Source organism: Coloeus monedula, assembly GCF_965178545.1.
Source record: "Coloeus monedula genome assembly, chromosome: 6".
NCBI classification, from domain to species: Eukaryota; Metazoa; Chordata; class Aves; order Passeriformes; family Corvidae; genus Coloeus; species Coloeus monedula.
This window is the reverse complement of record NC_138786.1, coordinates 9,719,865-9,732,335: the sequence shown is the minus strand read 5'-3', so window position 1 is coordinate 9,732,335 and position 12,471 is coordinate 9,719,865. Positions and strand designations below refer to the sequence as shown.

General features: G+C 44.4%; 1 protein-coding gene across 1 annotated transcript in view; it reads left to right on the top strand.

The window, feature by feature from the left end:
* LOC309574630 (transcriptional enhancer factor TEF-1-like) overlaps positions 1 to 12,471 on the top strand; it is a gene marked incomplete at its 3' end in the record, with an annotated part of 113,951 nt that overhangs the window by 53,241 nt on the left and 48,239 nt on the right. Inside the window, exon 3 of the mRNA XM_082284411.1 lies at positions 291 to 544. Within this exon, the coding sequence (XP_082140537.1) occupies positions 397 to 544 (148 nt within the window). The 5' untranslated portion in view covers positions 291 to 396. The remainder of the gene's footprint in view (positions 1 to 290; positions 545 to 12,471) is intronic.

The following is a 12,471-nucleotide window of genomic DNA, read 5'->3' as shown; positions in this document are numbered from 1 at the left end:
TGGCTGGAGAGTTTTCCCCCACTTTGACTATTTGTGAAAAATAATCTGATTCTCTATGCCCCGTGTAATTGCACACAGAAAATGTGATAGAGTTCCCCTTCTGACAGCCTTATTGCTCCACCTCTGCTCATTTGAGGTAGAATGCTTCTTAATTTTTCACTTTTCCTGGGTGCTTCCTGTGCTCACGTTACTGCTCAGCTGCTGTTAACTTAGCATCAGAAGTAGGCAGAAATGTTTGCCTGGAGTTCCATGCCTTTAATGCCTTTTGGGGTTGGTTGTTTGTGTTGCAGGTTTATTCCCTTGAAGACTCCAGGCTTAGGCTTGGAGACCCCAGCCATCACCATTGAGCCCAGCAGCTGGAGCGGCAGCGAGAGTCCTGCCGAAGATATTGAAAGAATGAGTGATTCTGCAGATAAACCTATTGACAATGATGCAGAAGGTGTCTGGAGCCCTGACATTGAACAGAGCTTTCAGGAGGCTCTAGCTATCTATCCACCATGTGGGAGGAGGAAAATCATCTTATCAGATGAAGGCAAAATGTATGGTAAGTGGTACACATTTAGCCTTTGGAAATAATTGTTCCAAGATGAGAACTGTAGAGCCCAGCTTGTTTCTACACAATATTCCTGGTTCTGATTTTGGTACTTTTGGAGTAAATTGTGAGGAAATATGTGAAGCTGAGAGAGCTCAGCTGAGCCGATGTGGTGTTCAGGACTGTCCAAGCCAGTTCCTTCGCTGCTGGCACTAGGAAACAGTACTGATACAGAATTTTATTAGTTACCTTATATAATTGCCTTTGACAAATTCTATGCTGTGGCTAAATGCGAATATTTAAAAGAAGCATTTAAATGTGTCACTCCTCAGGCATTAAAAAAATAGGCATTTTTCTTTATTTTTCACGGAACGGTGAAGACAGGGAAATGGGAAGCGCAGTCTGCATGGTGGTGTGGCAGATTAAGCGACACTGAACTGAAAAGAGATAAAGTTCTTGTTGCATTCAGGAGCCTCTCCATGAAAGAGGCAAGTTAGGGGTGCTTTTGTATCTTTTCTTTTTCTCTCTCTCGTTTTTATTCCCGCCCTTCCCTCCGTGCGAACTGCTCTAAATCAGATGACGCGCTGCCAGCATTCCATAAACACGCGCTCTGCGGAAGGGTACTGACATCTCCATGTGCTGCGCGGGGCTGTGCAGCTCTCGTCCCGCTGCTCCGAGCTCTCTCCCGCTCCGTTCCTTTCTCGTTTCCACTTTCCAAACTCCTCCCTGGGGCCGGCAGAGCCCTTACCCGTGTGTCCGTGTGCCCCTTTGCACCTGCCGGGGCGATGGGTGGCTGTACCCCGGGGTGGGTGGCAGTGCCCCGGGGTGGGTGGCAGTGCCCCGGGGTGGGTGGCAGCGCCCGGGGATGGGTGTCAGTGCCCCGGGGTGGGTGTCAGTGCCCCGGGGTGGGTGGCAGTGCCCCGGGGTGGGTGTCAGTGCCCGGGGATGGGTGGCCGTACCCCGGGGTGGGTGGCAGTGCCCCGGGGATGCTCCCCCGTCCCTCGCCACTACCTGGCGGGGCAGAGGGGGCCGGCCCCGAGCAGATGGTGCTGCAGCTGCCACCAGCTGTGCCCCGCCCGAGGTCACGGGCACTGCCGGGTGACCCGGCCCCCTCCGCAGCTGCCGTGTCACCCCCGCGGCCACACCGAACGTCCTGTCTGGGAAGAAAGAGTCGGGATGAAGCATCTCAGCTGCCCTCGGCACAAAGTTGTCGGGGCCGGGTTTCCTGCCTGGGTTTGTTTTTTCCCCCTCCTCCTTCTCCCGCACTCCCCTTCTCCCCCTGCCCCAGGGAGTATAATCTCTCCTGTCCTCTCCTTCTCGCCCGTTTCCGCCTGTTTTGATTGCTTCTCGGTGCTGTTATTTTCCTTTAGAAAAGGCAGATGATTTGCCTAATTAGAAGGTTGTACGCCTTCTAGGAGTACATAAGCATGTATATACAAACAAGCTTATTGTGTAGTTATGCTCTAAAGCCTTACTTAGGCTTGAACAGTTCACCAGCCAAAATAAGGCTGGCTGCATTTTTTTTTTTTAAGTTGGGATCCCTACAACCACACTAGTTATCCCTGAAATCTGCTTTTTGGTGTTTTGAAGCATTTTTTGGTGCCATTGTATAAATAAATAAATTAACATATTTATCCATGCATTGTGACAATCACTGATTTCATTTAATGGTTCCTAACCCTAAATGTTGACATTTGTTAAATGATATATGTATAAAACTATTTGTGCATATCTAACTGCTGATTAATACTGGTAGCTAGTGATACCATAAGCACAGGCACATCTCATATTTATGCTAATCCTAAATCAAATATAGTTAATTTTCAATCAAAAAATGAGCTATGCGTGCTTGATGCTGAAAACTTCACTTAAAGTGTTGCCCTGATAGAGTAGAAAAAAATTAGGAAGTGCAGGGTACTGTTTGAGCAGAATTTACATCCTGACTTTGCAGTGGATAAACTCATGTTTTCATTCTTCAAACTGAGTGACTGCTTTGTAGTGTTTGAGGATTTATTGAAACCATGTTAGGTTTCTGAGGACTTTCTAATAGAGTCTTATGGCCCTGAGAGCATAATTGTTCTCCAAGGATTTTGAAATCAAAACAGTGTAAGTGTTTTACATTCTGTGTGGCATAATGAAAATAATTTAATGCCTTTTAGTGGCATACCAAGTTTATTTCACTTACAAGAGAGACATTGCAATATGGCTAAGCTTCCATAGTGTTGGGGGATATTGTAATGTGTCAGTAATTCATGAACCATGTAAGACGAAAGGTCAAGAGAGCACCATTTCATTTTCTAACTGAAATTACCTTTAGATATAGGCACCAGAACAAATCTGATCTTTATGGAGGCAAATATAATGATCACTTTGTGTGGATTAAGTTAAGCAATTGTAGTTTTTGATCCTTGGAGGGAGACTTTGAGAAGAGCAGAGATTTTGCTTGGAGAAATATTTTAAGTCTCTGCCTTTGATTTAATGAGAGCTTTGCAACATTCATGTAAGCAAGCAGCCAGAGTTTCTTCACTCTTCTTTGTGGTGGTCTAAAAATCATCCTTAAATTGGCGTTCCTAAGAGGTCTGTGTTCAGCCTCCTGGTCGGCTGGCTCCAGGGGACCTGGAGAATTGCTCAAGGAGGACTGAGGGGACTGGGATCTGTGGGTGAGGGGTGGCCGAGTGGCGCCTGCCCGCAGTGCCACCTGGGTGAGAGAAGGGTGGCTCGTGATGGGAGAGCTGTGCCAGTGGTACTGAGGGACATCCGTGACCTCTCTGGGCAGCCTGAATCACTTCAGCTCTTCCTCTACAGCTGAGACCTGGGATAAAGGAGGGAAGAGAAGGGGAGGGTGTTTTCTTCTCCCCTTGCCTTCCCAAAAATGTGAGTTAAGGCACAAGAGGATGATGAGAACAAAAGACTTTTGATCCTATCCCCCCAGAAGAGGGTTGCAGGGGCCCCTGGCTGGGGAGAGGAAAGGGGATGTCCTAACATTTTTTTTCTTGCCTTGGGGCATCCTCAGGCTGTAGACAAAACTGTGACCTGTGCAAGACCAGGAGCATTTCAGGCTGCTGCTGGCCTAGGGTTATGGCTCCTTGAAGAAACCCTCAGAAAACAAAATGAAAGCTTAATGAAACTCTTTTTTATAAATTCATAGGAAGTGATTGGGTAAGAAGCAAAGATGCTTGTTTTGGTTTGGATGGGCAAATTCCAGAAACTAGTTTTGAAATTCTTGAGAGAAAGGGAATACACAGTAAGGCCAAGGGGCCCCTGATAAGTTTCCTGCAGGAAAGCTCTATCCATCACTCCTTTTCCCTTTCCTTTGTGAGGGAGTTTGTGAAGGTCTTACAGTGTTGGTTTTGCTCCTTGTACAGTATTGACTGAAAGTAAATAAAATTTAAAAAATGTGAGGAGGGTATAACTGTGGAGGCTTGAAGGAGGATAGAGGAACACATCTATAAATTGGTGCTCACACTCTTTGTGGAAGCAGTCAAGCGTAGGCCACGGAGGAAAGACTGAGTTGTTAGACCCATTTTCATTTGTCTTCCCAAGGCATTGGTAAGACTTTTTTCATCTGTACTGTCTCAAAAGAAGTATTGATCAAACACAAACATCATCCTCTGGTACAAAGTAGGACAGCCTATAGTTTGCCTTCCCTCTCAGAGTTCCATCCGATGAATTTCCGTGTCCATGTTTTTGCAGCTCATAGTAAAACTCCAGCCCATTAGAGGGCATTGGCTGTCCTGTATTTGTACTTTGTTCCGATTGTTGGTCTTTTGCTGCTGGCAGTTTAGTAACTTGTAGCAATCCCTGTGAACTCACTTACTGGCAAGATATTTGCCTGTGCTTGTCTTTGCTCCTGGGAGAGTGTTTTGGAAAAGATTACAAGAATGAAAGCTGCTGTGAAATAATGCAGCCCTACTTTTATCCCTGGTGTAACACTGAAGTCACTGGAGTTACCACGGGATTGGACTTGGCTCTGTGTGCACGTTTTCTTTCTTTTTTTCTTTTTTTTTTTTAAATTTAGCTACAGCAAGATGTGGCTTTAGTGGACCCCTAGGGACAATGCCAAAGTGCCATTAACCTGCTAGCAAGTGGAATATGCCTGCAGACGTTGTTATCAGCCCTGCTAAATTAGCCTCAAGGTAGCAAAGGTGGATTTTGCCTTTAAGACAAGAAAATAATTTGATATTAATTTTTGAGACATGTAAACAGCTCTTCAATTATGAGTTTGCATCAGAGGTATTTATCTCTGCAATAAAACTGCTTAAAAGTATGTAGTGATTTAAAAGGAAGTTTTTTAGCATGTTTAGTAGTTTTACAGAGAAGAATGAGTACTAATTAATGCTAGAAATTGCATAGCAGCCTTTCAGAACTGTGTATGCTTATTAGGTTATACATAAAATCTCTTGGCATGTACTGTAAAGGGAAAATGATACTTTCATAAAAATTTCTGCTCAGATAATAGAATTTTTTGCATGATGAGTAATAACAGTCTTCATTTCCAAAGCACCTTGTGTAAATTGGGTATTAAAATTGAACTTTGAACTAGAACATTGACAAAAGAAATCCTATTCTGTAGGCTTGCCTGATTCTGTAGCTAACTGCTATTATTTGGTGTTTTCCTGGGTTTCTATTAGGAAACTGTGAGCTAAATAGCTTTATGAAGAGTACAGTAACATGTTACAAATTATTTTTACCGTTGCTTTTAATTTTAAAAGTTCCATGAAAGTTACTGCTTCCATAAAGACATTGTTACCTTGTAAAGTTTCCACAGTATTAAAGATATTTGAATGCGAATAAGGTATTGGGAGTGATGAAATACCAGATGTGAAGGATCAGGTTTCGTGTTTATTCATCTGTTCCTGCAATCATTGTGCAAAGATACGCTCTTGTTTTTTTTGTTTTTTTTTTTTTTTCCTTTTTTGTTCTCTCAGCAACATGCACCAAATGAATGCAATGGAGATGGGACTCCTATTCTGAAAGCCACTAGTTGGGTTTCTTAGGCTGCAAACAAATCTGTCTAGAAACACTCTGGCAGTGCTGGGCCTGCTCAGCGTGTCACGCCGCGTCACGGAGCGCGCGTGACGCCCGCGCCGAGCCCTCAGCCAGCAGGGAAGGGCAGCAAGGGCCAGAGATACGATGTCTGCTTGGGAAGTTACTGCTGAAATCGCTTGGGTTGTGAGCAAATCTGCCTGAGATCGTTTCTGCAATGTGGGGATGTTCTTGCAACATCAGCAGGCCGTGCTTGCAGGAGGGCAAGATCTGGTTTTGTGAGCTGAGCAACAGGCCCTGCTGTCGGTGGAAATGAGGGGTTGTTGGGCTTCCTGGTCCTTGAAGATTTCTGAAATGTGGGGGAACAGGGTTTAATCTTTCTCCTTGGGCTTTCAAGGGTAAATTGTCAATGCTTTGAGATAAAGTGACAGAGTCTTCATAAGACAGAGAATTTTTTCTCTCTCTGTTTTTTTTTTTTAACCTCTGCCATAACCTGCTATCCTAAAGAGAAAACCCCAGCGGGACAGTGAGAGTTGTGTGTGATAAGGGTATCAACTCCTACATGGGGTGCAGGCAGAGGAGAGCAGGCTGTGGTAAGCACCACACCTGAAAGCGTCAGTAATGCTGTGGAAGGTACATGGCACAGCGATCTGGTGTTCCACTGGCTGTGTTGGGTTAGGAGTGTGACGTGTTCCAAACGAAATGGGAAAATATACTAGAAAGTTTGGCTGACAAATTATGCATCAGAAAGAGCAGGACATCCTTTGAAAGTGATTTTTAGCACTTGGGCTTTGTCCTCTCTCTACTAAACATGTTCTCTTCAGTCACCCATGTAAAGGGGAACTTGTAGAAAGCTGCTTATAGCCTGTTCATGGGAAGGACAACAGTATGGCTGCTGCCCCTGTCTCCCAGTGTTCAGTAGGCACTGCATGGAGGAGGTACTGGCAACATCAGTTCTTGCCTGGAACTAAGTGGAAGCTACCAGGACAGGTTCAGATCAGGCATTTGTCTACTTCAGAATTATTTAGTGGCTATTCCTATTCAAACAGCTGTAGTAAACAGAGCAAGAGAGTGTCTTTCCTTTATGACATTGTTCTTCTGGTAATAACGTTGTTTAGGACTGACACACGTTAGCCTGAGAGCACTGAAGTGATGCAACCTCACTGGAACATCCAGGATACCTTTAGGTGGTTGTCTAGTGTCATTTCTATTATCTTGTTTTTCTTCCAGCACTGGTTTCTCAGGATGAACTTGTGATCCTGTAATTGCAGAAGGCAGAGTTTGCAGCTTTAAGAAATAGTTGTCGTGCTAGGAGGTAGTTAAAACAGCCTTGATCAGGCTGATGTAGTGTGTTAGTTGGTTGCACAGCACTGAGAGATTGAGATAATTGAAAACCCTGCATGTAGATAGCATGAAAGGAAATTGACTTGTTTATTCGATCTCATTCCTTCTAGAACTGGGATTGCTCCTAGGGCAAACACCTTCTGGTTCAGGCAACCTGGGGACAATTGAGTTGGACAAGTAAGGCCCACTTGGGGGTTGTTATGGGCTGTAAGGTTTGAATTCCTCTTCATGGTGTGATGACAAATAGCACTGTTGGGAACAAGGAGCAGTGGGAACACAAAGAAATTTTACAGCATCTTTGGTTTTCTGAGGACATGCAGTCTCCTGAGAAGTAGGTTTGTGTCCCACCCCACACCTCACAGGGGTGATCCTGGGCTAACTGTGGGAGAGTAAGTGCTGTGGTGCTTGTGACATGAGCCTTACACAATTCCCTGAGGGCCTGCTATTCAAAATTAATATGTATCTTATCTGAGTCTTATGGGGATTTCCTAACAGATGCATGAAGGACTTTTTTTCTTTTTTTCTTTTTTTTTTTTCTTTTTTTTGTGGTGCCCTTGAGATGTTGCATTAATACCATTGTATGAATATTTTCCTGTCCTACAGACAATTTCATGTGGGGCACTTGGTCTGGAACATCAGAGAAAAATACTTCAGGCTCTGGGCTTCCAGATGATTCAAGTCTGGAATTTGAGTTTAAGAAATTAGACACTAATGGATTAACAGTTTACAGACTTTCAGTAGAAGTAATGGTTCAGTTAGTGGAAAAAGGCTCCTCTGCAATTTTTCTGGTTTTCTTCTAGGCATACAAAGTGTTTACATTGTTTGATTAAGGAACATGTTTTTTTAAGCAAAAATAATACGAACTGAGGACATGAATGTGCTAATTCCACTTCATGAATGCTCTTTTAAATGCAGAGAAGTGCTATGGCTTGTTGAATCTCATGTAAAGGGGACAGCAGTGCATCCCAAATTCATGAGGGAATTGGAACCCTGAGAAGGCACTGCATGCTGTGGGAGTTGCTGGGATGTCAGTCAAACACCATTACAATTTTACCTGCAGGGTACTCAGGCACTGTTAATAGAAACTGTGATCAACACACACCTTCTCTGGGGTGAGAAGTCAGCATCACTATCACGACTGCTTAATTACAGCCTTCCCACAACAGCCATCTCCAACTAGGTCAAGCCTCCTGAGGATTTTCTGGATGCAGGTAGATTTCATGCTTATACTGAGATCTCCTTTCTGTCTTGAAGGGGGCAGTAAGCTTGCCAGAGGTTACCAGGTGTATAGGCCTTCAAAAAAGATCGGGTCATCAACCCAGTTCCTTGTTTGGTTGCCCTTCTTGGAGGAGGGGGTACACAGGGGACTCAGCAGCCAGGGATGGATTTGGCTTGGGCTGAATCTTGGTTTGTCTGTAGGCAACCGTATCACCCTTGATGCCTGGCAGTTTTGGGGACAGCAGCACAGAAAACATGCCTGGAGGTGTTAGGGAGCATATTCCAGTAATCTGTGTGGAAGTAGGTGAGGCAGAGTATGCCAAGTTTTCAGATAATAAAGAAAATGCTTTTTCAGTTTGCCTAATCATTGCAGCAGAGCTAAAACATCTGAAGTTTATTTGCCTGAAGCTGCTTCACTTTTTCTTACTTCTACTTTAACATCAACTGGTGTTTGGTTAGCATGGAAAGGAAAAGGATTAATTCAATAAAAATCACAGTTGAAATTGCTTTTCCTGTCATTCTAGCAATGCAGGTGTGTAGGGAACACAGACGAGAAAAGCATCTTCAGCCACTTGGATTCAGCACCAGTTTTACCCCTAAACTAGCAGGTAACACTGCTGTCTTTGGCATTGAGAAAAGCAAATGTTAGCCCAACTGGGTCCCAGTTTCAGGGGCTCGGGGACAGCAGGCTGGGTATAGTTGACAACTAATAATTTCCCATAGTGAAAGTAGTCTTTGGATCATTTTAGCAGGCGCCTTCATGTGGCCTGGTAACTTCAGCATTTAATTCTTTGAACAAGAATTGCATTTTCATTTGTTTAGTTCTTCCTTGGATTGACTGTCAGCAATAAACCTTTTAGTACAATTAATGGTCAAAGAAGTGTTTACTAATAGCTATATAAAAATACATGCACATACATATATGTGCAAATAGGTTTGTGTGTGTGAATAAAATCTGTTCCCTTTCAGCCAATTAAAATGTATTTAGGAGTCCTCAGCCAGGAGGTTTATACACAAGGAATTGGCTACCTCTTGGCTGGGACCTTGCTTTGGCAACTGAAAGCAACCTCCCGTGAGAGCACTCTGCGAAGAAGTAGTATGATTCATATTTGTAGCTGTTATTAGGTAGGCATGTAGGCATATATTTAGGTAGGTGAGGTATGCAGGCATATATTGTGTGTTACATATTTGGACTGCACGGGGTATTTTTAGCTGCAGGAGGCCCAATCACCAGAGGCTGGGCGCGTGCTGAGGAGAATTGCTGTAAGGGATAGCGCACGCAGGAGCCGCCCGCAGAATTTTCCATCCTGCCAGGCAGCGAAAAAAGGCCTCTGCAGCTACATAGCTGGGTGGCCAGAGGAGTGCCATTAACAGGTGGGACAGTTCAGAAAGCCCTTTGGCCTGGCTGCCCCGAAGGCTCTTGATCTCTCTCAGCCCCCATTTGGGAGCAGTTGTCCCAGGTTCCAGCCTCCCACTGATCCCTGTGACTGTGACACACACAGAGCTGGTGGGGACGGCGTGGAATCTGGCATGTGAGGTTAGCAAAGTGGGAAATAATAGGAAAGATGCATTAGGGCTGGAAATACTGAGCAAAAATTAAAATGAGGTAAAATAGCCATTAAAAACCCAATTCTATTAAAATTACGAGACAGGAAATTTTACAAGCTGCCCTTGCCCAATGAAGAAAAGCAGCCTGGAGGGACCAAATAACTTGTCTGATGTCATCAAGAGTTTTATAGCAGAGCTGGGAATTGAGCCCTCTTTCCCCCAGTGCCATCTAAGCTTTAATGCTGAAGGGGCTCCTTTCACAGCTTATCCAGTGACCCTTGGGGGAGCTTAGGGCAACTGTGGCAATTCCATGTTCCTGCACCACGTCCTGTGTGCAGGGAGAGGCAGCTGCATCTCCTGGAAAGTACAATCTCTGCATAATGTGACCACAGGATGTCTTGCTCCTCTAATAAGGGAGTTGACTAAATGCCATTTTATTGTTATTAGACATTTGCTTAATATAGTAGTTCCTTGAAACCAAACAAGAAAAGGTCCTCGAGGTGCTGTATACTGTGCACAAATAATGGAGAGCCACAAGATTTATATGGAGGAGAGAGAAAGTGGATGGGAAACTGAGGCAATATTTAGCCCCATATTGATGCTCCATAAGATGATGTGGCAGAATAACAGAATAAGAGAGAGGCTGCTGAAAATAGGATGATTTAATTTGTTCATAACATCATTATTTAAGGAACAAAAAAGTATGTAGCCTTATCCAAAGAAGTAATCTAAGAGGTCTTCACTGTGTGCCAAACTAAAATTCTGCTATTTAATTACCGATTTAGAAAATATCTTGGGCTCAATTTCCTCCTCAGTTACACTGTTATAAATCTAATGGAATTGTTAAAGATTTATGGCAGTATAACTGAAGGCAGAATTAGGTCCCTTATGTTTAAAACTTAGTTTGCCACAGAAGTAATAATTCCTGTTTTCTAGGCAAGAGTTTAAGAATTTTGCAGACCTCTGTTTCTGTAAAAGAAATATGAACTACAGTAGTGTGGGTGAGTGATTAATGCTGGAGGGGATGTCTAGGGGCAATCAGAATTGGCTGGTGTGGAAAATCCATGTGCAATTCAGATTTAGGGTCTGTTTGCAGATGCCTCATAATTTAAAATGTCAAAAAAACCCCAAACCTTAGGCCTTCATGTAGTAAATTAATACACTGCATGTTCAGTGTGCAGCGGGCTTTGCTGAGGTAATACCCTCATATGAGGTGTGAACTCATCCCATTCCCCTTAGTAAGGACTTAACTTCAAAATTGATTGTGACCCTTTACATCCTGACAGTACCTAAATCATGTAAAAAAAAAAAAGTTCCCAGTTTTTTTTTTTTTTAATTTAAATCATGTGTTTAATGGCTTAAAAAGGAAAAACACTGGCTTATTTATTCAGACCTAAAGAAATCTTACGTTAGTGCAGATCTATTTTATCCATTGGCTTTTCATCTCTAAAGGAAGGGTCTTTTTATTGGGCTCTTTACTGTTTTTCTCAGCTTCCACTTAGGAAAAGAGCTCAACTTTGAAGGTTTTCAGCAGTGAGTTAGGATGTGCCTGTCTCCTGTACGGAGGTGCCTGGTCTAGCCCGAGCACAGCGTGGGCAGCCCTCGCCCACCGAACAGGCTGAGCAGGTCTGGGGAAGCCCTGGCCCTTCCCCGGGGCTGCAGGGGGATGCTGTGAGCAGGGGCAGTTTCCCCAGGAACACACTCTGTGAGCTGGAAATATGCTGCTCTGGGATTTATGGCACTTCTGACAAGTTTATGCTTTTCCTAGAGTGCTGTAGGCCTACAGTGCATTGTAGAAATCGTAACAAAACTATACCAAAATATGATCCCTTTAAAATAATATAATTCAGTATCTGTTCAGAATAGCCAGTTTTAATTTAAATACAGTATTTAGGTCCAAGGTACGTTTTTAGGAACTTCATTTAGGAATGAATTGAAGAGTTAGTTATTCTAACTTTGCTCCCAATTTCTCTACTTCCTCTTCCTCAGTGGTGCAGGGGGATGAGGCATGAGGGTTATGATCAGTTTATCACACACTGTTGCTGCTGCTCCTTCCTCCTCAGGGGGAGGCCTCCTCATACTCTTCCCCTGCTTCAGTGTGGGGTCACTCCCATGGGACACAATTCTCCATGAACTTCTCCAGCATGTCCCTTCCATAGCGTTCAGTCCTTCAGGAACAGGCTGCTCCAGCATGGGGGTCACATGTCCTGCCCACGAACCTACTCCAGCGTGGGCTTCTCCTGGGGTCACAGCCCCTTTCAGGCATCCCCCTGCTCACTATCCACCCTCATGGTGGATCTCAGCATCCCTGTGATCTCCCTGTGCTCAGGGGCTCAGCTGCCTCACCCTGGGCTGCCCCATGGGCTGCAGGGGCATCTCAGCCCCAGCCCCCGGAGCACCTCCTGTTCCCCCTGCACTGACCTGGGTGTCTGCAGGGCTGTTCCTCTCGCACATCCTCACTCCTCTCTTTGGCTACAGCTGCCCAGGCTTTCCCCTCCCTCCTAAATCTGTTATCTCAGGAGCAGTAGCACTGTCACTGATGGGCTCGGCCTCGGCCAGCGTCGGGTCTGTTTGGAGCTGGCTGGTATTGGATCTGTCGGATATGAAGGAAGTTCCTGGCAGCTACTCACAGAAGCCACCCCTGTAGCCCCTCACTGCCAAAACCTGGCCATGCAAACCCAGTACTCTGTGAAAACAGTAGCTCTGAGTGAACATAAAAAGTTCAGTGTTTAGTACAGTCCTGACTTGATGCATTGATTCATGATACCTGTGGCTTTTAAATATGGGTTTTGTTTGTTTTTTAAATACTGATAAGTCATTAACTACCTAAAAATTAGTTGAAA